Consider the following 25233-nt stretch of genomic DNA (forward strand, 5'->3'; position numbering starts at 1 on the left):
TCATTCCATCAAATAGCATAGCATGTATAAAATGTTTCCCCCAACAATTAAAGATAAATGTCTGAACTGTGAAATAAATTTCTGGTGAGTCATGAAGGTGAGTTCCAATTTTCAACCATTTCTTAAATACAGATCATCTTCAGGAACTATTTTTTTTACAGAATAGATTGTCTAGATGACCTGATATTGAAGTTGGTTTGAATTTGATTTAATATAAATATTTCTCAATTTACATATCATCTTTTCAATAATATTTAACATTTTTATCATAAATAAATGCAATATGGCATAAACTTTAGTCTAATTGATACATTAATAGGTGAATTGAAATGAGGAAGCTAATAGTTGTAATGTAGGTGCAGTATGGACCTGCATAAACAGCACGGTATGTTAAAATCTCTGCAGGATTCTCGAAAAAAAAGTTTCAAAATTTCAAAAAGTTAGACCTCACAATCATGATTCTCAATAGGGCTTTACTCATTGCTTGTGTTTTAAACAGAATGCAAGCTTTGTACTATAAATTCTATGTAGTGTGTAGCCTAAAGTGTACACTACACGCAATTTTCCCACATTATATTTAAGAGCAATTATCTTCCATAGTATGTGGATCTAGAACATAATCAAGGTATCGATGGAATGTTTAATACTCAGTTCAACTTTGACCTCATAATGAATGTCTTAATAGTTGGTTTAGGTACGTTAACAAGTCTGAGCCACGATTTTTAGTAGGAATCAACTATTAAAGTGTCTTTAATAGTGGCGATTCTACATTACCCATTGCTTTATCTACGATGAAAGTAGGGATTAGTGATGAAAAGACGGCGACAAGACATTTGCTCTGGTGACATTTGCTCCGGGCTTTATTTCGTCTAAGATATAGGATTAGGGTTGCAATATCGTTTTATGTTAGGTTTAGGGTTGGGTGTATGATAAAGTATAGTGTTATATCCAGGGTTGAAGTCGGTCATTCCATTAACGTGTGGAATTTGCAGTGGAGCAATTGTCGCCAGAGCAACTGTCATGGAACCAAAAAAGACACTTACAGGATTCTTACATAAAAACGGGAATCTGACTTTTGGTTTGGTGCCCGATGAGTTTTAATTCGAAATCCTGTTTTGTCCTATGTGAGGAATCCACATATAGTAGAGCGGATAAGCCGAACAATTGTGCAAATTGTGACTAAAGCATGAAACTTTCACAAGTATTAGTATATGCCGTAAGATTTATTTTAAAGATGGGAGGTAAATTTATAAATGCCATTTTCGGCCGTTGCCATGGCAACGGATTAATTTCTCCAAAATAACATACATTCCCATGTAAATGGTAAATAAACATTGTAGACACCAAAATTGTTTCTCACAGATGGATGTTGTATGAACTCTGATAATTTTTGAGTCATAGAAGTCATTTTAGATGCCATTTTGAAAACCCTCTTGGATTTTTAGGCAAAATGGACGACTGGATATCATTGTAACCAGTCTAAACGTATTTTTAAACCTTGAAACCAAAGTGTGAACACCAAAATGATTTTCCTTGGTGGATTTTAAATGAACTATGTCAATTTTTAAGTAATTGGAACTATCTTGGTGATCTTGAATATTTCTAAATTTCATATGCATTCAATTGGGAGCCTGAAAATTATCATTTTGGTCATCTATATCATGTTTATTTACCATTTACATGGGAATGTATGTTATTTTGGAGAAATTAATCCGTTGCCATGGCAACGGCCGAAAATGGCATTTATAAATTTACCTCCCATCTTTAAAATAAATCTTACGGCATATACTAATACTTGTGAAAATTTCATGCTTTAGTCAAAATTTGCACAATTGTTGTGATTTTTGGAGCTTATCCGCTCTACTAATAATACCAAAAATCAAAGAAAATTATGGAAAGTTTATATTTCATTGTAATGGCAATTTTATGGGATATCATGTCCAGAATATTACACTGATTGTTATGGCAAGTCTATGTGGTCTCAAGTACAGAATAGTACACTGAGTATAATGGCAAGTTTATGGAGTATCATATACGAAATATTAATTTGATTGGAGTATTCAGTGATTAATGTTTATAGTTCATTGCAAAAGAAAGCAAAAACAAATCTATTTCTTTTGAATGACAGTAGTTTGCACACATTTTTGGTGACTCAATGAAGAGAGAGACTTATCTGATTGCGGTATCTCATGAGAAAATGTATAAAATTTCTCTTTTTGTGACTGTGACAAAAGAGTGTATTCTCATCAATGATGACTGCTCATCACAGCAACCATTAGACGGGTGGCTTACCATACATTTGGTAATAGCAAACGTTAAAATATGTGTGGCTTGCCATATATCTGGTCACAGCAACCATTAGTATGGGTGGCTTGTCATACATCTGGTCACACTAACCAGAAAATGGGTGGCTTACCATACGTCAGGTCACAGTAAATATGGGTACGGTTGGCTTGCGATACATATGGTCACAGCAAACATCGGTATTGGTGGCTTGCCATATACCTGGTCGATGCAATTGAGCTATTTTTGTGAAATGCCCTCATGGAATGATTCCCTCTGACTTTCAAATATTCTCTACTCACTCTTGACGGTCTCAGACCTAGAACAAATGGATAAACGACATAAGTAAAAAAATATACATGTATATATACATGTATCATGTGACATTTGGTAACACATTTGCGTAATATTGCATTGAACCGTTACTAGGCACTGCCTCATTTTAACTTGGTGAAGAGCTACATGTACTTTTAATTATGAAATAAATAAAAATTGAAATATTCAATATTTGAATTGATAGAATATAACATAGTTAGTGTGTAAAATCATCAACTTTCTTATTTGCATGTAGTTTTTGTGATAATAATTGTTATGGGAAGATTGTAAGCGAAGCTTACAAATGCCATATAGAATTTTTTTATAAATCCAATTTGATGAACCTTTCAGTACTGTGCTCGTTAATTTTCATTCATTTATCAAATCATTTTTGGTTAGCTTGCAGATGGCCTTTACAAATAACAAATGTTAACAATTTTTACACATCTTAATGCAGGTAACCGTAAACTTAACATCTAAATTATTTGATATATTTTTTTCTTCTTCATTTTTACTTAATCTTTATTCATATATTTATAACTATTATTGTCATTATTGTAATCATCATCGTTTTTTTTGGGGGGAGGGGGGGGGCAGGGGGGAAGTGGGGGGGGGGGTGGTTAAAGCTTACCTTTTGGGGATGAAAAGCAGACAGATTGGTTTGACTAATAGAAGATAGATGAGGGGTAATATGACAAAGATGATATGACCAACATAATACACAGATGCATAGACCTACATGGAACCAAAAAAAAAAGGAGTAAGACACGTTTAAAATTCTCCATCATTCAGGCATTGCGGAAATTAGCAGCGAAACTCATTAACATTTTTGTACATAAAAGCAATGGGATATTTCATATTTCTTGTTTGTTTCACATAAAAAAAACAACATCCGGATGAGATCTCTGCAACTATGCATAATATGAAATTACTAACAAATAAAAGGAATATGCTTATATAGATATACATTTAGTCAAATAACAAAAATGGACTTATGGCTTAATTTGAGCTTATAGAGAAATATGATGGGACGCAAGAACAAGCAAGCTTGGAGATCTGTGGGCCCAATAACATAAGTTTAAAGGAATAAAGGGTGGAAGGCGGATCTAATTTTATGACCATAATATTCAAGTTTGATTTGATGTCACTTCAGTGAATGCAGCAATGTTGTATTTGAACAGCGGCATTATATTCACCAAGGTGACATCACTCACTGCTTATAAGCTGCATAATCATATTTTCTCGTCACCGTTGTGCGTTTTGGGCAAAATAAAACCCCTTCGGAAAAATGCAACTTTGTCTGTGAAATGAAATGTTATATTCGACCTCTGCATTATATCTGAACAATACCCCCCCCCCCAAAAAAAAAAGAAGCTTTCTTGCTTATATATGAAAAAGGCACAAATAAGTATTTAAACAAAAATTCTCTGCCTTTTCAACACAATTCATATAGGACATCATACTTACTGGACTATATTCTGCAAAAAGGAGGAACTGAAAGCTGATGAACGGGTAGGCAAAGCCTAAAAGCATTAGAAGTCTTAACAGGGGAAAAACAATCATGTACGCAACACGATACGATGCTAGCGGCTTCAGTCCAAGCATCCGCCAAAACTCAATCAGCTGAAAAGAAAAACAAATAAAAAATCCCATGAAGCATTGTCAGAGATGATAATAAACACAGCTTTTCTGTAGTTTCTAGTTCATAGATATTATAGTTTCATACGATTAAAGTGCTCTGTGCCTAACGTGAAAATCGCAGTAATGATAATGATAATAATACCAACATGCTTATATCTGCCAAATGCATCTCTATGCGCTTAATTAGATATTATTACCCTGGCTTTAGCCCCGCAGCCTTTTACAGCGCGGTGGCATTTCAAGGAATAAATTCATGCAAGGTACATGTACCCATTTACCTGACCTGGGTCGAGTGCAGCACAATGTGGATGAATTTCTTGCCGAAGGAAATTACGCCATGGCTGGGATTCGAGCCCACGACCCTCTGTTTCAGAGTCCGAAGACTAATCCACTGGGCCACAACGCTCCAGTAAAAATAATAATAACAATAATAATAATAAAATACCTAAATTAGCAATGCAATAGATATATGAATATCACTGCTTTTCCTTATCACCTGGCCATTATTTGCTGAATAATTTATGATCTCTCTCTCTCTGATGCAAGGACCTTGAAAGGAAAAATACAGCAATGACAGAAATAGAAGAAAATAATGTTGCCAATTTGAAGATTGAAAGATAAAATAAGGCTCCAAGTAGTTAAGTATCCAAAGTAGATCATACTTACAGTTTCTTCACTAAGAAGCTCAAAGAATTCAAAGATGAATGCGTGGAAGTACCCGGTGTAGGGCCCATGCCACATTGCTAGAAATAGAAGCGTTGAAGCTTGAGATACCGGTCTCGATCCGAGAAACCTCAGTCGCTGGTAGATATGCCTATCAAGAAATCATCAGTAAGAGGAAAAGTGACATTCATTGCTAAAAAAATAAGCATTTCTGCTTTGACAATACTGGGGAGATTTCATCAACATGTCATCCTATAGTCGCCTAATCTGACAATATTCCTTGATTTCGATTGGCTGAGTAGCACAATTCGTATGGTACCTGTTGGATAAAACATACTTTGTCAGATAAAATGTCTGACAAGTCCTTTCATGAAACGCTCCCCAGGTATTTTTTCATGCATACGATTTTTTCTCCCCTGATAAAGTCGGGGTAATTGTCCTGCAATACTGTAAAGCACTTTGAATAGACGTTTCTTCTTTTTTTTAATGTCAAATCGCAGCACTTGTGTCCATTGGTAAGGTATTTTCTGCATTTGCCACTCTCCACCCAGGTGTAGTAAATGGGTACCTGGTAGGGAGAAATTTCTCAAATGCTTGAGCGCCCACGAGGCCCAGCCAAAGCTGCGGTTATAACAGTATCATGTTATGCAGGGCCCGCTGGGCGAGCAATTTTTGGAACTGAAGTGGCTCCCCTTGGCAAATATGACGTTATTATGATTATCATAATTATTATTGTTCCAGATTGATTGGTTGTGACGTTACATGCTGTCTCCATCTTGACTTACCTTCGAGCCCAGAGATTGGTCTTGACGTTATACGATGCTATTAGCTCTCTGATAGTTGTTGACGTTTCATAGTTGTAAACATGGACGTTTTCACAATGATCCCATCTGGTCTCACCAGCCTTGTCGATTCCATTATACCCCAAACCAGTTAGAATACAGCTTCCTTCCTGAAAATCAACAAGAAAATGTAGGAACAGTGATAATAATAATAATAATAATAATACATATGATTTATATAGCGTCTTTTCCATTATGATTAAATGCTCAAGGCGCTTAGAAGAGAGCAAAACATAAAAGTAAAGAAAACTAAAAGAAGTACAAGGGTAAATTACAAATGAGGAAAAATGACTGTCTTCAAACCTACATGTAGTATCTGCTTGTGAACAAATGTAGTTTTAGGTTGCCCTTAAAGGATGTTGCAGAGTTTGAGTTCTTCAGCTCCTGTGGTAGTGAATTCCACAGGGCTGGTCCGGCATGAGCAAAGGCTCGATCGCCCCAGGACTTTTTAGATGGTGGAATATGTAAAAGACTAGATTGGGATGATCGCAGTGTGCATGCAGGTTGATAGTGGTGTATAAGAGACTTGTTGTAATCGGGTGCGGATCCATTGATATGATAAACCAAAAGTAGAATTTTGAAGACTATGCCATCCTTTATGGGCAACCAATGGAGGTCTTTAAGAACAGGAGTGATGTGATCGTGTTTATTTGACAGAGAAACAATGCAAGCTGCTGAATTCTGAAGTTTTTGAAGTCAGGTTATTTTAGAGTTTGGTATATTAAAGAGAAGACTATTGCCGAAATCAAGATGTAAAGAGATGTGTGAGTGCACAAGTTTCTCTGTTGCAGAACGAGTTAAACATTTTCGAATGAAACCAATGTTACGCAATTGATAGCGGACAGATTTACGAAAACTTGTGACCTGATTTGACATTGACATTTGGGAATAAAAAATGACACCAAGATTGCGGCATGAATCAGAGAGAGGAACAGGATTACCGGCAATGAGAATGGAGTCTATGTTAAGTTTACTTAATTGAGATTTGGAGCCAAAAAGCATGAACTCAAATTTACTGTGGTTTAGTTGCAGTGATTTGCAGGTGCTCCTGCTACCACGCTACTCGCTGACTCAAGCCAGCCTTCTCTCACCTACTCAAGCCTGCCTACTACTCAGCTTTCCACTCCTTCTGGTTTACAGTCCTTTTAAGGACTACACTCATTTTAAAAAGAATATTCTACTTTCAAACCTCCACTTTCTCACCTTTCCAATTCACCTCCAATTCTATCCACTTTTCTTATCTCATTCCCTCCAGGACTTTACACATGGTGTAGCGTAAACCTCTTCCGCGATTGCTCATACCACCATGCAAACCTTCAAGCATCACCAAAATATTTACTATTCCATCTCTGAAAAATCCATTCCCGTTTCAAATTGATTTAAAATGTAAATTCCATTTTGTCACAGGAAATGGACACAGCAAAAAAAAAAAATGTGATTGCATAAATGAATTCAATGGCCAATATTTTGAAGTCCTATTTTACTTAGGCCTTGCTCTAAACTCTGTGCTAAAATTATAAGAAGCTGAAATGTCAAGTCTGTTAACGTTGCATGTTTTTTATGTTCACTTTGCTCTTTCATCGTGCTATTATGGTGAAGAAAAACAATTCAGTTATTATTCCCAGACAGTGTGAATGATCCGAGTAACAGGCGAACTGATAAATCGAACCTGTAATAAATAATTGTATAAAGTTTAACCGCAACTTCTGACCAGAGTTTGAATTGAACCCGAGTTCAGAATACGGGCCAATGAATTTTCCTATGGAAGTAAGGACCAAAATAGATTTTCCATTTTGATTTTAACGGTAAATAGAAAATATTCTTATTCACTGAAGGAAACCTTCCATAACAAGCTTTGCTTCCAAAAGTTTTCCATTTAATTTCATCATGTTAAATTATAATTTGCTTTACTTTGTAATTTTGTTGAAATTTTCTTGATGAAATAAACTGATCAATAAAAAAAAAATCACTGTCACAAAGAAAGTGATAGCCAAGCTTAAAAGTTAAAAGGGAAATTCACTCTGAAGTAACATCGGTTAAAATAGATGCAGAAAATCAAGAGACACATTGGTAAGGGTTTGGCAAAGATTAAGAGAGTAATTGGTGTTAGGTTTTTTTTTTTCATTTTTCCCACAAGTTTTTGACAAAAGTCACATCGAGTTGCTACCCCAAAGTGTCATGTGACATAAATGCAATAAAATGGCACTTTCTCAAAAGATGATTTAAGCCCCCGAATGTCTAACATAGCCGCTGTAAAATGCCAAAACATGTCCCCCAGTAAATTACCAATGCATTCAAAATTACAATTAATTTGGCATGAAAATTAGAGTGAAAACAGCCCATGTGATCTGCACTTGTACAAGGCCTCTTGGCTTTATTTATATGCAGTTCCTATTTCATTGTTTACTTTTGCTTCTTGATAGTTCTTGTATTATGAATATTTTTAATTGAGAATGAAATAAATGAGAATTGAATTAGGTGGATTCACAATAGGGTGTTGCCACGGACAGGCCAATTTCTAACTTTGGGATCGACATCGCTGGCGCGTGCAGGCAGCGCAGTTGTGTGTGCGCTTACCATCCACTGCACTGCCTAGTCCATGGAAGAAAATGTCACTGAAAACTGTCTAAATTTCACAAAGAAATATGCTGTAAATCTCTATCCCACCTCCTGGATGACAGCATATGCAAGGTGGCCGAGCCGCGCCAGCCAGCACAGCATAATGCATGGAGCGAGCGACACATAGATTTATTTCGATGTCGACCTTTTCCCATGAGGCATTGCAAATTTCGGCCTGTCCGCCGAAACCGATAGGTGGTGCACCGTGTTGTAAATCCATCAAATTGAATAATAACAATAATAGACAGTTCTTGTATAGCGCATAACACATTATAAATAACATCTCTATGCGCTTCCCAAGGACTTGGATATTAATACCCCGGCTGTAGCTCAAGCAGCCTTCCACCGTTCAGTGCATTTCAAGGAATAAATTCCTGCCAGGTACCCATTCACCTCACATGGGTTGAGTGCAGCACAATAAACCGAAAATATTAGTTTTCCCTGATACTTACAGCCATGACCCACGATGTGATGTACTTGCTTCTATCAAAGATACCCCAGAGGAGAATAGATAGAACTTGGCTGGGAAATGATGAGTGCTGAGGAGAAAATAACAAACAAACATCAGATCAGTTTATTTAAGTTCACAGTAATAACTAAGAGGTTACAGGAAGTTAAAATTAACATTTTAAATTCCATCTCATTTTCATTGGTCTTTCTTTTGCCATTTTGTGACTTTGGATTCCAGAATCAATTGACTTGAGGGGCTACAGCCTCTTTGTTCTTAAATCAATCTCTTAATTATTGACATGTGATTTATAGTAAAGATTACTGAAGCTAGCCTATCTCAAAATTTTGTTCATTTTGACTGGGTGGAATTTGTGTAGTGCACTTATAAAGTTTGATTATTTTTCTTTTGGAACCCATTTTATATAGATCCCCACTGATAAGCTAACAATATTGACCTTGATGTCAACTCTTTGTTCTGTTTATTTTCCCTGTGTATTATGAAACTAAAGGCTACAGGATATCAATAAACAGGATATCAATAAAAGGAGGTGAGTCAACCCCAAAATGAAAGCAATTCATTCTGAAACTCAGAGGAAACAATGATTATTATCGAAAATAGAATTAAAACACATCAGGGTCCCATAACACAAAGGTTAGCAATCAATTGTATGCTTGATTTTCACGATTGATTGTACACTATAGTCAATGGAATCAATCGTAGAAATCAATGGAATCAATCGATCTACGATCATTGCTAAGCTTTGTGTTACGGGCCCCTGGATGTGTTTAGAATACACAACGCCAGTGTGTTGATATATAATTGATATGATGATTCTACGTTGTATCAAACAAAGTGGATGTGCAAAGTATAAGCACGCCTCTTTGTGTTGGCCCCTTGGCCGTGGCTGAATGAAGACTCATGCAGTAACCTCAAAGTTACTTGGTACATGTATATTATCTTCTTTCCACAATAAGTTGGTCCTTACTAACCCATGGTGCAATATGGATTTTGCAGGCAAATGCGATGACTGCAATTGAATAGCCACTATTTTGTTTCTTCATGAGGAGTGTCCACTCTAACCAAGGAAAGTAAGCCAGCATTGGTAATGGTACATATACTGGATAATAGTTGAGAAATATCTAAAACATTCCTCTTGAAATTATTGATCACTGCAATTAGGCAACCCAAAAAAGGTTTGTTTGGCGTATCCCAACTGACCCTTGTAAATTGTCCATTCTCTGTGATTACACATTTTGTACTAGAATCATATTTTCAATTTATAAATACAAACACATGGGAGGTTAATTCATTGGATTCTGTTCGGACTCATTTTTAGATTGCTACATCAACTGGCAGTGCATCTTTTTTTTAATGATAACCTCGTGAATCCAAAGTCTACCAAAAGTCTATGGGGATGACGATATAACAGACTACACTTCATGAATATTCATGGGAACACAAAGCGTAGGGATGTAGTGTAATTTCCGACACATCAATCATCTTGATTGGTGTGGCGTGATCAGTAGGCCGATGCTGCGGTCAAGAACACTGATGAAGAATAAAGTCTTGCCTTGAACGATTGATTTTTTCTTAAATTGAAAATTAAGGCAAGACTCTGATAAAATCCAAGTCCAAAATTTGTAGTCTGATTCAAAGCCTCCAAAAACAAATTTACGGGCTCACTAGGTTACGGGAAAAACAAGGCGTCAACTGGCACTTATGTTTAAGCTTATATTTACCATGAACTAATCACTCTTTATGGACTGTAGAACGGAAGACGGTCAATCCAAGATAGGCTTTCCTTTTGAGTATTCCCTTTCATTTCAAGAAATTTTATGTTTAATATTCATGTTTTACTATGATTGTATAAATTCATATTATGATTGTAATTCAGTATCAAAATGGAATGAATGAATTAATGAGTGAATGAATGAATGAGTTAATGTGTGAATGAATGAGTGAATGGATGAGTGAGTGAGTTAATGGATGGATGAATGAATGAGTGAGTGAGTTAATGGATGGATGAATGGATGAATGAATGGATGAATGAATGAGTGAGTGAGTGAGTTAATGTGTGAATGAATGAGCTAATTTGTGAATGAATGAATGAATGAATGAGTGAGTGAGTGAATGAGTTAATGTGTGAATGAATGAATGAATGAATTTACCATGAACTGGTCACTCCTCAAGTATGCTTGACTGTAGACGGGAAGACAGAAGACGGTTAATCCAAGATAGACAAGACCCTGTAAGAATCTCCTGAGAGCAGGTCGAAGGTTAGAAGGATTCTCCATCTCTCCCTTGGGTAACAGCTTTTGATTGGCCAGGTACAAGTACTGACGCATCGAGAACTGCAACCAAAACGATCCACCAGTTATTAGTAAATACTATTACGCTGTTTTTCTATATAATATCAAGGTAATAAGTGCAGTACTGATGCATCGAGAACTGCAACCAAGAACATCCAGCAGTTATTAGTAAATACTATTGCACTGTTTTTCTATATCATATCAAGGTAATAAGTGCAGCATTTAAAAAAATCCATTGGTTATTAGAATACAATATTGACTGCTCATGAGGGCAGCAGTACAAACTATTGCCCAGTAGAGATCTTGAGACTATAGGCTTACTATTTTCCTGAGACTGAAAGTCTGGGAAAATAGGCCTACATAGTCTCAAGATCATCAATGAGACAATTGCGGAAGTTGGGGGCCATTTCTTTCATTTTAAGGCAACATTTCAGGGGTAACAAGCAAATGTGCAGTACCGATAAAAGGAAATGTCATTAATCTGCCACTGTTAGAATAATGATTTTCTACATAATCTTCCATACTGTTTGTGACAGATCTTAAGGGTAACTCTAGAAAGGATGATCGCCCCAAAGCATGCATTTTGGGAGAATTTTAGGGGTGATTTGGGCTGTCATGAGGGCAAACTCGCCCGTCGCCCCCTTGGGAATTTCCTAAGCTGGGTTTTGGGGTTGCTCATTGCAAGCAGCCTTTTTCTTACCTGGGGGCCTCCCATAAATGCGGCAAAGAAGAAAGCAAATCCTGCAACCTCAAGGAGACTTGGCAGTCTGGGTAGATAGTGCTCTTTCTGGTCCTTGTTTAGACTTTTCTAATATTACAAAAAGGGAGGAGATGTATTAGAGTAAGCATGAACCAGCGGTCTTGTATAGCACCACCACAAATCCTGAATTACTCACATCTGGGGCCCGTAACACAAAACTTAGCAATGATCGTAGAACATTTTTCTACGATTGATTCCATTGACTTTTCTAATATTACAAAAAGGGAGGAGATGTATTAAAGCATGAACCAGCGGTCTTGTATAGCACCACCACAAATCCTGAACTACTCATATCTGGGGCCCGTAACACAAAACTTAGCAATAATCGTAGAACATTTTTCTACGATTGATTCCATTGACTACAATGTACGATCAATCGTAAAAATCAAGCGTACGATCAATCGCTAACCTTTGTGTCACGGGACCCTGGTCTGGTTCCTAACCCATAATGCAACATTCTGACCAGAGTAGTCTCGTAACATAGGCCCACTTAAATAAAACACTAAATTCAGTACGCGATACATTCACAGTGGAATAATTATGTTATCAAGTAGCAGAAGAAGTACTTTTTCTGTCAAAACATTAGGTTTCACCATAGAAATAAAATTTTAAGTTAATCTTTTTTCTGAATCATTAATAGTTTTTAATGAGAAACCAAACTCTGTTGGTCAATTGTTCCACCTTTGAAGGAAACTTGTCAGAATTCTGTGTTGCATCTTGTAGCCAGAATCCCACTAGAAAGATGGTATGTAGCTTTTAATGGTGGCTTCCCTACATGTACATATCCCATTCTTTTGTCTATGATTAAATCCATATTTTATTGCTCTCGAAATAGACATGAAATGAAATACTCGAAAAATTTGCTTTGCCCAATTGATCGTGGGCCCGGCAGCTGCTGTGCAGCACCAGATCGACGAGGCTCTATCCATTTAATTGTTGAACGCCAAACACTCCCATCTTTTAACGTCTTTTAGTCTGATGCGGCCGGGGTTTGAACTCCCGACCTCCCAGTTGCAAGACGGAAACTCTACAAACTGAGCCAACACACTAGGATTTCTGCAGGAAAGACAGGCTCTAACTATTGTCAAGGAGCCTAACAAATTGGAAAGAGTTGGAACAAAAATTGTCAAACACCCAAAGACAATCATTGTGATCCATGTTCATGAATGTATCAAACCCATAATATACTGTTACTTTTACATGTTCCTACACATACTTCCCGTTATCAAAGCAATAATGAAATGTATACAGATATTTTGAGACTTTAAAAGTATCGATAGGACATTAGCATTCAAGACCGAATTCCCTTTCACATATTCCAATGGGTACTCTTTCGTACTATTGTATGTTCCTACAAGTGATTCTGCTAATAGTAATACTACAATGCCTACAAATGATTGTATGACACTTCAAAAGGATAGGACGTTGGATTTCAAGTGGACAAGCCACTTATAACCCTAATAAATAAGTGTCATTATGAATTCGGTCTCTTATTCCATATATATTGTGGATTACCTCAATCTATCTGCTTAGTTACATGTATATAGTACATGTACTTCAAATACACAGTTATTAAATGAGGAAGAAGGATACATATTTCTATACACAATCAATGGATGTCTCATATCTGTATCATATATATTGAACATTGCCCCATATTAGCATGAAACTTATCCACAATTTGCCACTCTCTACCCAGGTGAGGTAAATGGGTACCCATTAGGATTTACTCCTTGAATGCTTCAGCACATGTATGGCACCTCAGCTGAATCCTAGTAATTGCTGACGTTTGGGCAATACCATTTACAGTCATCAACTGAAGATGAAAATCCTTGCTGAAAAGCTTGCAACACAGTGAAAACAAGAGTGTCGCTAAGGCGAGCACATAATACGCCCGCCTGTAACACGGAAAATGGAGTTATTGGTCTAGCAAGAAAAGTGGAAGGTGGCGACTTCACCTCTGGCCTTCTGACTTTAGAATCGTTAGAATTGCTGGGATCTATGCTAGTATCATACACACCAAATTATATTAATAATTAATGCGTTAAACTAAAGTCATCGCATTAACAATGACTTCATAAGGGTGAGATGAAAACATGTCACTGTGATCTTGACTTTTAACCTTTTGACCTAAAAATCAATAGGTTTCCTGGGATCCATGCTAGTATCATACACACCAAATTATATTAATAATTAATGCGATAAACTAAAGTTATCGCATTAACAATGACTTCATAAGGGTAAGATGAAAACATGTCACTGTGATCTTGACTTTTAACCTTTTGACCTAAAAATCTATAGGTTTCCTGGGATCCATGCTAGTATCATACACACCAAATTATATGAGGCTAGGTTAAGTTCAACTAAAGTTATTGCGTTAACAAGGACTTCAGAAGGGTAAGATGAAAACATGTCACTGTGATCTTGACCTTTGACCTTTTGACTTCAAAATCATTAGGCTTCCTGGGATCCATGCTAGAATCATACACACCAAATTATATGAGCCTAGGTTAAGTCAAACTGAAGTTATCGCATTTACAAGGAAAAGTTAACGGATGGACAGACGGACGGACGGACACCACGCATGATGCCATAATACGTCCCGTCTAGGAAGGGCATATCAAAATAGAGAGTTTTTGGTCTGGTGGATAAGTCTCTGAATTTTACAGTTCCTGGTTCAAATCCATGCCACATCACCACTGGTCTCTAACAAGATATTATAAACTACATTTGCCGCACTCGACCCAGGTGAGTCAAGTGGGTACCTAACAGGAATGAATATCTTATAAATGCTTATACACTGAATAAGGCTGAGCTTACCAAGCTATAATGATAAAGTAGTGTATAGAAAGTAAGATGAAAGCATGATATGCATTTGACATGACCAGAATATAATTGATATTATAGTTGATGTCCGTGGGCAAGCTAGAATGCAATGACCAGGGTAAGAATATTTCTGTAAAGCGTTTTTACCTTGTCAGGTTTATGTCCATCATAGACGTCTAATGCCATACCAATCATCTTCAGACACAGGACACACTGGGGAGTGTCCCAAGCGAGCATGTGGAAGTCTTCCTTCTTGAAGAAATATGCAACCAGAAGATAACCCTAAAACATCAAGAAAACAACACAGAACAGTTTATTCTTTAATAGACTAGTTAATAAGCAGTTGTACATTGTCAAACGCAACTCACCCACAATGAAAGGGAAATATTAACATTGTTATCAAATAAAAATGTTATCCCTTCTACACTTACATGTATATAATTTTGATGTATAAATCAAATGATATGCTACACTTTATCCAATCAATGACACATGTGTTCTGTGATGAATTGCTTTTATCAATTTACAAAGTGTCGCAATAAGTGTTATAAATATTTTGAGCATGTTCAAATTCATGATTCACTATCTTTGACGAAAGCATGTTTCAATGTGTACAAAGATATAGGAAAAAAAATCTTGGTAGTTATTTGGTTCAGATGTGCAATAAAAGAGTAATGTCAAAGAGGAATGCCTTTGGCAGTCTCTCCTGCATTATGCAATTTAATATAGCAGCAGTGCTGACTTTGAAAACAACTAAGATTAATCATAAAAATAAAAAAAACACCATTCATATTATAATAAAATACTAAGTTCATTGACCCCTAATGTCCTTTAACCTCAATTACCTGAATGTCATAAAAAAATAATCAATGATACTTGATTACCCCTATGTCCAAGTTTAATGCAATAGATCCATTTACCCTCAAGGTCACGTGTATGATCACATGTCAAAAACTTAACCATGGTTAGGATTTCAATGTTGACAAGTTAACTGACCCTGCATGACCTTTGACCTTAATCATGTGATCTGAAACTTGTGTAACATGATCGGTGATACTTGATTACCCTCATGCCCAAGTTCCATGAACTAGATCCATAAGAGTTATGATGGCATTTAAAATATACTACCAATATTGTCAAAGTTTGTTGACCCTAAATGACCTTTGTCATGTGACCTGAAACTGAGGCAGGATGTTCAGTAATACCTGATAACCCTTATGCCCAAGCTTCATGAACTAGGTCCATATACTTTCTGTCATGATATTTCAAAAACTAAACCTTAGTTAAGATTTCATTGTGGACGACACCGCCGTTGGAAAAGCGGCGCCTAAACCGTAGTCTTGCTCGCTATGCAGGCAAGACAAAAAATGGTTTCACTCAATGATGACACAAAAACTACAACCTCTGATTACAAATTCCAGGAACTGTAATAGGAATGGTAAATTAACTAAAAATCAATTGGTCAACAATGACTTGTTCAACGTGGGAATCGTGCTAACAGGAAAAGAACATTTACCATGTTGTATGCAAAGGAAGCCGCTACTGATGTTCTAGTTCCTCCAACCAGTTGAAGCAGAAGAAAGTTTGCTATTATGGTCACAATGTAGTGCATACAATCCAGTCCTAAACAGCAACATCAACAGAAAAAACAAACACATAGGCTGGTATTCTGAAGTCAGGTTTAACTTTAAGAGACCATGGTCTAACTCCGCTAAAATTATGGAAAGCCAAACATGTCAAAATTTTCCTTACATTGCCTGTTTCTTATGCTTACTGTGCTCTCTCCTAACTCGTGAATGGTGAAGTAAGTTATCTTATTAATCTTTCCGAAACAGTTAGGAATGATTTTAGCAAAAAATGAGTTGATACATTCATAATATATCGTTAGAGATTTCTGCAACTATTGGCTGTCCATAGTTAGACCACAACTTTAAACCAGAGTTTAAATTAAACCCGACTTCAAGATACGGGCCATTCACTCTAAAAACAGTTCACCCAATATTGGGTAAAACGGGAACATGTATGCTTGGTGGGTAAAATGATACCAAATACTCTGTAAATTTTACGCAATGCTGCGTCGAAATTTACCCTTTTAAACTTGCATTTTGCCCCATATGGGGAGAAAAATTTACACAGCAAACATGCTTGTTCCCTTTCTACCCAATATTGGGTAATTTTTTTTTTACTCAATCTGTTTTAAGAGTGTAAGTGGTGAAGACATCAGGGTCCTGTATCATACAACTTAGCAATTGATCTTTGGGCTGATCTTTACAATTGATCATACACAATAATCAATGCATTCAATCACAGAAATCAGCTCCATGATCAATCGTGATAATTCATGTTAAAGGGCCAGTATACAGTGCGTCCCAGAAAGAACGAAACCGAGATTTAGTGATGATTTATCATAACTTAATCGTAAATACAAAAGACAAATGACCTACCAATGAAAAGCTTAAAATCTCCTCTTTCATCTGAAATTACTTTGATTATTCCTCATTCATGCATGAGTGAGCAAAAACAATTTGAAGAAAGGATACCAAAAACTCATTTGGTGGGATGCACTGTATAATCACTACACATCTATAGGTGAAGGCATAAATATTCACCCAGCTACATATGAAGATCCACTTCATAATCGAATATACTATTAATTCAATTTTTTTCAACAAAAGCTCTGTTTTAAAAAGGAAATCAAATCACATGTGATCGAGAAATCTTTATACTCATCCTTATAGAAATTTCATATCAGGCAAAATAGCATGATAAGTTTGTTCGATACGAAATTTGTTAAAGTAGGACAAATATTTATAAAGATAAAGGAATTTTTACAATTTGGAAAATAAAGAAAACCTCTCTTGATAAGAATACATGTTCCTGTAAATTTTGGTCCCAACTATTAATGTTGCATAATTTCACTTTTTAAAGATTTTGGTTTGGCAGAATCGTATTACAAGACAATCTTTTCCATGCTTTAAAGACATTCATTTCACAGCCGACATAAAATCTTCATACAATCGTATCTGAATAGAATACACTGTATTTGTTAACCTTCCGTTACAGGTTCAAAATGGCCACTTACAACACACAGATAACCTACCGAAGTTGAAGTACGCAAGGGACAGGCCAGCTGCTGCATAGAAGAGATGTTGAGTGCTTGGGGCGGAGTGGATGACATATCGACGAGAGAACAGGGCAAGAGGATAGCCTGCAAATCAGAACAGGGAAAATATTTAAAGGCATTTATGAACTTTATTCTAGGAAGGGTTTCACGAAGGGACTTGCTGGACGTTTTATCTGACAGTTACCAGTACCGAAGTGTGACGTCATCAATTTTTCATTTTTGCTTATCAGCGTTTTTGATACCATGTTTTGATAGAGCATGATGAAAAACCACCACAACCCAAATTTGGTGGGAATCGGTCAATGGGGCTCCAAGATATGACCTCATGAATACATAATTAGCCCCATTGAAGTCAATGTATTATTGGTCTGGATCTAAATGTTAGGAACCAGTCCAATAATACATTGACTTCAAAGGGACTTAATAATAATACATGAGATTTGTATAGCGCAATTTCCATCTTGATTAGATGCTCAAGGCGCTTAAGAGCAGAACAACAACAAAAGCTATTCATGTATTCATGAGCAGAACAACAAATGTATTCATGAGGTCATATCTAAGGCCACCACAAACCTATTCCCTCCAAATTTGGGCTGTGGTGGTTTTTCATCATGCTCTACCAAAATATGGTATCAAAAACGTGGAAATACCAAAAAAAAAAATTGTGATGTCATCACTTCGGTACTCAGTAACAGTGCTTCTCAGCCAATCAAAACCAAGGAAATCATGGGGCTCATTTCTATGATTGATTATATCATTCATGATCGATGGTAAGAATCAGCTCCAAGACCAATCGCTAAGCTTTATATTCCAGGGAGCCCTTTCATAAAGCTGTTTGTAAGTTAAGAGCGACTCTAAAAACGACTGGTCATCCTTTCTTGCGGTAGGATGCGAAAGCCTATGTAGTATGCCTAGCAATTGAGTCTTGGAACTCTTGTTGGAATGCTCCCCAGGGAGTGGAGAAGTGGAAGCTCCGTGGTGCAGCGGTTCTGACTCTCGCCTTGTAATCAGAGGGTCGTGTGTTCGAATCCCACCATGGCCTAGCGTCCTTTGGCAAGGCGTCAATTTGCCACTCTCCACCCAGGTGTTAAATGGGTACCCGGTAGGATGCGAAAGCCTATGTAGGTATGCCTAGCAATTGAGTCTTGGAACTCTTGTTGGAATGCTCCCCAGGGAGTGGAGAAGGTGCATACATTGTATGCGGGCATGCAAGGATCCGATGACCGGGGTAATAATATATCTGTAAAGCGCTTAGAGACGTCGTTCCGATGTGTTAAGCGCTATATAAATGCGGAATATTATTCATTTGTGATTACTTAGTGCATAAGAAATGTTCACCAGTCGTTCATAAAGTTGCTCTTAATACAAACAGCTATATGAAACACCCACCAGGCCCCAGGATTCAAAATCACAATCTCTGAGTCTGATGAAGCTGGTAATTTAATAATTGCAATCCTTTAGATACGTCAAGGATGGCCAGAACTTTATAATAGGTCAAGTGGTCCGTTAGGGGGAGAGTGGAAATACATACCAAAAAAGGCTTTATTCTGTCAAATTTTCATGCAGGATCGAATGTGTGTAATTGCCCATACACATTGGTTTATTTAGTCAGTAAATGGTCTGAAAGTCTAGACTAGTCAAACAATTGGCTCATATTAATCGCTAAAAACCAAACCTGCTATCAGCGCTTCTAGCTAGCATATTGGAAAGATATCTTGACTGCAGTTACATCGACGTGTGTTCGAGTCCCAACTAAGGTAAGTAACAGAAAAAATCCAGGGCATAAATTAATCGACGGCCTGGCCGTCGATGCCCCTGTAACTGGCTGTGATGCCCTTACAAAAAATGATCAATTCACGGCCAAAAAGGCCGTGCCCTTTTTTTCTAACTGGCTGACGTGCCCTTTTTTTAAAACTGGTCATGCCCTTTTTCAGTGTAAGATTAAAGTTTGCAAAGTTCTCCAATATTTCACAAGCAAAAATACAGAAGAGAGAAAAAACTAAGTTTACAACTTCCCTCAATTCAAACTGCAAGCCATTTTCCGTGATTTTCTTTGATCTACAAAGACACACACACACGCAAAGTCAGCATACAGTGTACATGTACTAGCTGCTGCACGTGAGCTGGCCTGCCTGCCTGTGTGGTGTGTGGCAGGCGTGCATGATCATCGGAGATTTGCAAACTCTGAATCAAAGTGAACAATTTCACATGATTAACAGTTTTTCCAACAAAATAATCACAAAATCGGCAGGAATTTTTTATAATTACATGTATATGGATTCTCAGATTAATGATTTGGAGATGTAATCGGAGGAGCAAGTTATCGAATTTTCATTACTAGATCGATCTACCGGGTAGTTGTTTCAGCTTTTGTTTTTATTTTGGTTGTTCCGCTGAACTGCGTTGGCTCCACTCACCAATACATAGACTGAAGAGTTGTTGGCCCGTACGTACAGCCGACGTTTTAGCAGTAACGTTAGATCTAACATTCGGCGGAAACCTGATTTTCAGATCGTTTTTTGTACACAAAATGTCACATTATAAAAAAGAAATTACATCAAATTTACGAAAAAAAATATACAAAATTCAGAAATATCATACCTTAGATCAGAGTTACCGCTAATTCCCTTCAAATGATGATGAAAACATAGTCATCTTCGATCCTTTCGTTGGTCAACGTAAGTTGCCATCTTGGATGACGTCATCATCCTTAAAGACGTATTTACCAGTCGCTATATATCGCGATTTGTGCCGCTGCTTTGCGCTTGTAGATGTGCGTGCGTTCGGAACTTGTCTCTCGCATTGATTGGCCAGGATATCGAAAATTCTAATCGGAAAGCGTTGATAAAAGCACAACTCCAGAGATGCCAACTTTTGGAAATCAGAATTAGGGAGGATTTGCAACCGACACCAAATAATGTGCGCGTAGCGCACATCTCGAGCGCGGAGCGCTCGACCCTTGCGGCCGGGGTCGAAGCTCTGGGTTTCTAGATGCTCTCTGGTGCAATCTGACCCTTATTTTGGAGCATTTCACATGTTTTTAAAAAAACATTGTTCCCACTTTTTTGACATAAAAATAAAAATATCAAATATGCATTTTTACATGTAAAAAAAATGAGGGGACAATAGAAGAAAAGTACCTGTTCAACTATAATAATGAGGAATTATCCTCTTTATTATTATTAAAGCGCGGGTAACGTCTTCCTCCTCGCTGGTCCCTTGCTTGGTGAAATAAGTCAACAGGGTACTAGTGGAGCTCGAAGATCTCGTCTTCGCAATGTCCGTATGCCGTTTGCTCCCTACGTGCTTCCGAATATCATCACGACCTCCGTGCTCAACTTTAATGTCCACGCTGCAAATTGTGCAAAATGCATGGTAGATTCCTCTTTCCGACTTCCGAATACACGGGTACTGGAGACTGTATTCAGTCTTATACTTCTGAGACCATTTCTTGGTCTTTTTTTGTTGATTTTCCGCCATTTCGTGTCAATATCAACCCATCAATACGCCGAAATCACACACCGATATTCCATCGCACGACTCGACAAATCCAGCGGCCGCGAGCGCACACGCCTCGCGAAGCTAGCCGGGCCTACCGGCCTGGTGCACAGTGGATTCCCGTTGGGCATATCACATGCACCAGCTTTTCGCTGCTCCTTATTTGTCTGCCTTTCACACAGAATTTAGTAGCAGCGAAACGTAATGGAGTTACTACATGCTAAAGTCAGCAGACGATACATGTACTTCCAATCCAATTTGATCAATGCAAAAAAAATCGTAATTTCGGGAGGATAAGGATGGTAATCGTAAGGGCGGGAGTTGGGATGAATTTTCGGGAGCCTCCCGATGAAATCGGGAGGGTTGGCATCTCTGCAACTCGTTGAACGTAGAGGGCAGCAACACACGGCTGCCATTTTTTCCTCTCCGGCAGAAAAATTCAAAAAATAAGGAATAAATCGGTAACGTATATTTTAGATATTTTCTTGCAATATGTATAGTATCAAAAGAAAGATTAGAGTCTAACGAAAATAGTGGGCCTTCATTCAAGATAATATAATGTCAATCAGAATTTTAATAATAAAAAAATCTAGACAAAACCCGGTCGCCCGAATTGGTGGTTCTGATTACACATGCAGGCTTGCACTAACACACTACCGTCGGTGAATGGGGATGATAGTAAAACGTCAGAAATCCCCAGAAACAACGGTTATTCCTGTCTATTTTGTTTTGAGTCTTCTTGTTATCGGTGCGAACAGACAGATGGGAAGAGAGATGCCGAGCCTGTGTCCATGTGATGCCGCGATGTTTCACCTAATTTTTAAGTTAGACAATGTTTCACTTTGAAATTTTATTTGTTTCTAAAACATTTTATTTTCAAACAATTTTTTTAATATATTATTAAAAAAACAAATATCAGTAAGATTTTTGATAGATGATTACATTTGTTTTGTTTGCTTGAAGTTTGAACTTCTTTTTCTCTTTAATTCCTTCTTCATTTCTCTCTTTATTTCTTTCTTTCATTTTTCTTTCTTTTCTATCGTTTTTTCTTCATCCTTCTATCCTTCCTGCTTGCCTTTTTTTTGTTCTATCTTATTTCAAATCTTTCCTAGCTTTCTTTCCTGATTCTTTCTCTGTTCATTTTTGTACTTTCCTTCCTTCCTTTTCTTACTTTCCTTCTTTTATTTCCTTTCTTCTTTCTTTCCTTAATTTTTTTTGCTCCTTTCCTCTCCTTTTCATTCTTTCTGTCATTCCCTCTTTCTTCTATCCTACTTTTATTCTTTTCTTGCTTACACTCTCTCTTAGCTTCATTCTTTCCTTCCTTTTCCTTTCCCTTATTCTTTCTTATCTTCCTTCCTGATTTTCCTTTTCTCTTTCTTTTTTCCATTCCTTCTTTCTTCATCCTATCTTTTCTGAATTCCCTTTTCCATTCCATCTATCTTTATTTCTTTCCTAGCTTTCTTTCCTTTCTGTGTTCATTTATGTTCTTCATTCTTTCCTTCTTTACACGTCCCTCATTGTTTCTTTCTCTTACTTTCCTTTTTTTTTCATTCCTTCTTTCCTTAAATTTCTCCTTGATTTCTGTCCTTTTTCTTTTTGTTCTTTCTCTCCTTTCGTTATTTTCTTTCTTTTTTCATTCTCTCCTCCCTTTCTTTCACCTTTATTTGATTCTATATTTATTTTTTTCCCCTTTTTTCTATCCCCTTCCTTTCTGTTTTTCTTCTTTCTTTTTCTCAAAGAATGAAGGAAACATTTTTCTTTCCTTCATTCATTCTCCGTTTCTTTCTTACTCTTTTTTTTTCTTTCTCTCCTTCATTCTTTATTTCACCAATTTGTTCACCCTCCCTTCCTTTCCTTTTCTATCTTTTTTCCCTTTCTTTATATTTGTCTTTCTTTCTTCATTTCTTTCTTTCTTCTTTTTTGATTATTTTCAGTGATTCCCTTTTTTACTTTGTGCCACGGTTACAAAAGTACATGAAAATATATGAGAGGAAATCATTCAAATGGCATATCAACACACTAATTTTGGTCATGGCCGACAAGATAAAATCACTTTGAAAAAAAAAAAACAATTTTACAAAAATATGATTCATAACAAAAATGGCCGATCGAGACTGGGGTAGGAGAGAACTTTTCGTTTTTTGAGGTTCCAGTCTGTGCCTCGATGTCAGGAAACTGCCACTCGTTAGACCTTCATCCATATAATCGTGGTAAGTGCATAGTTTCTGTTTTCACAATTCATTTGGAGAAATATTTAGACCATAAATCACGCTAGTCCCGTGAGTATGGTCAAATACACGGTAAGCCCCTGGGCTCCCTGGGTTAACAACATATACCATAATCAAATTAAAGAGCAGGCATAGAACGTTTTAGGCACAAGGTCTTCTTTTTATAATTCAGATACCGTACACCAAGTATGATTTAGGGTTCCTTTGTTCAATTTTCTTTTTTGGGCTCTGACTTAATTGGTCTGTGTGGTTGATTCGATCAATTCACAAAACTTAAAAAGATTCAATCCACCACCACGGGCACTATTTCATTTGCATACATGTCCAATCATTCCAATGAGTATATCACAGATCTGTGATAGGTAAATTCTCATTACAGAGGAGCAAAATCCCCGGTTTTCATCAATGGGCTAGCGAGGTTAAGCCTCTCAACGTCAACCTCCCATTATTATTACCGGCACCCACAAAATACAGTATGCGGGACTGTACTATCATCAGTGTGCATTGCATTGTGCGAGAAGTGAATCTCGAGCTCACGTAATTGGTATCAAACCTCACAAGGCTCAAAATATACTTACAGATTAGGATCGAAGCGTAGAACCTCAAATCCACGATGGGGAATCCAATGGTACCCGATAGTTCTTCAAAAAATCTGGAAACCGGGTTGATTTCCATGATTTTCAACATGCCAAGGTGTGCCATTTTTGCCGAGTGAGGAGGAACCGTCCTTTTTCTCAGTCGCAGACTGCAAAAAGGATGCCTCGCGGATGCATGCTTATTAGATGCGTGCAACCCTGGCACGTTTTGCAGTTTTATATTTCAGAATATTTTGTTGTAAAGCTAAAGATGTTTTGTTTTTCTCTCAAATCAAATTCATACAATACAGTTCACAAAGTAACAAATGCAAAAAGAATTTGAACCAATTGATTACTTGAACTCAATATACATCATACACAGGGGCGGATCCAGGATATTCCAAAGGGGGGGGCACATTTTCAACCCAAATTTAAATACATTTCACCCCCGCCCCCCCAAAAAAAAAGACGAGCAACGGCATTTTTACATTACAAATTTTAATTGTGCCTCTCAAAAGGGGGGGGGGGGGGTCACGAACCGGCTGTGCCCCCCCCCCCCGGTAGATCCGCCAGTGATTATACATATCATGTAATACTCGTATTGTACCAAAGGAAATAGGCCTATTACAATTTAATGAATCACAATACCAGATAAAAGTACTTTATTTGTAGTATATATATTGGCGTAATGAGCTAAAACAAATTGAGGGGCCAGGCATGGTGTATGGGGCAAAATTAAAGTTTCTTAAAAAAACTGTGACAGGGCAAAGCGAACGAGCACAAATCACGAAAGTGATTTATAGGGCTATCTGAGCAGTAAAATTGAATTTCACAGTGAATAATAATGATAGTAATAATGATGATAATAACAACAACAACAATAATAATGATGATAAAAATAATAATGATGATAATAGGCACATGATAATAATAATAATAATCATAATAGTAATAATAATGGTGATAATAATAATAACAATGATAATAATAATATTAAAATGATAAAATAATAATAAAAATGATAATAAAAACTATAACAACGGACATAATAAACTGAAATATTTACTTCCTTATGTCAATCTGCTTTGACATTTGGTTA

At 37.0% G+C, this 25233-nt stretch overlaps 1 protein-coding gene across 1 annotated transcript; it reads right to left on the reverse strand.

Annotated features, from left to right (window-relative positions):
- Window positions 1-1842: 1842 nt before the first annotated feature.
- LOC129276416 (lysophospholipid acyltransferase 5-like) lies at window positions 1843-24448 on the reverse strand. Its single transcript, XM_054912792.2, has 12 exons — window positions 24138-24448; window positions 17810-17917; window positions 16226-16332; window positions 14857-14991; window positions 11824-11931; window positions 10983-11165; window positions 8816-8902; window positions 5688-5854; window positions 4906-5053; window positions 4066-4221; window positions 3230-3333; window positions 1843-2602 (listed from the first exon to the last, which is right to left on the reverse strand). The coding sequence occupies exons 1-12, from the start codon at window positions 24259-24261 to the stop codon at window positions 2578-2580; spliced, it is 1452 nt and encodes a 483-aa protein (XP_054768767.2). The 5' UTR covers window positions 24262-24448; the 3' UTR covers window positions 1843-2577.
- Window positions 24449-25233: the final 785 nt, after the last annotated feature.

Source organism: Lytechinus pictus, chromosome 14, assembly GCF_037042905.1.
Source record: "Lytechinus pictus isolate F3 Inbred chromosome 14, Lp3.0, whole genome shotgun sequence".
Classification (NCBI taxonomy): Eukaryota; Metazoa; Echinodermata; class Echinoidea; order Temnopleuroida; family Toxopneustidae; genus Lytechinus; species Lytechinus pictus.

Excerpts from the sequence above, each read along its gene's own strand:
- LOC129276416 (XM_054912792.2), bottom strand. The coding sequence starts at position 24,261 with ATGGCACACCTTGGCATGTTGAAAATCATGGAAATCAACCCGGTTTCC. Across the intron at positions 5,855-8,815 it reads TCACATCGTGGGTCATGGCT|GAAGGAAGCTGTATTCTAAC; the intron begins GTAAGTATCAGG and ends GTTGATTTTCAG. Across the intron at positions 3,334-4,065 it reads TTTTTGCAGAATATAGTCCA|GTCTATGCATCTGTGTATTA; the intron begins GTAAGTATGATG and ends GGTTCCATGTAG.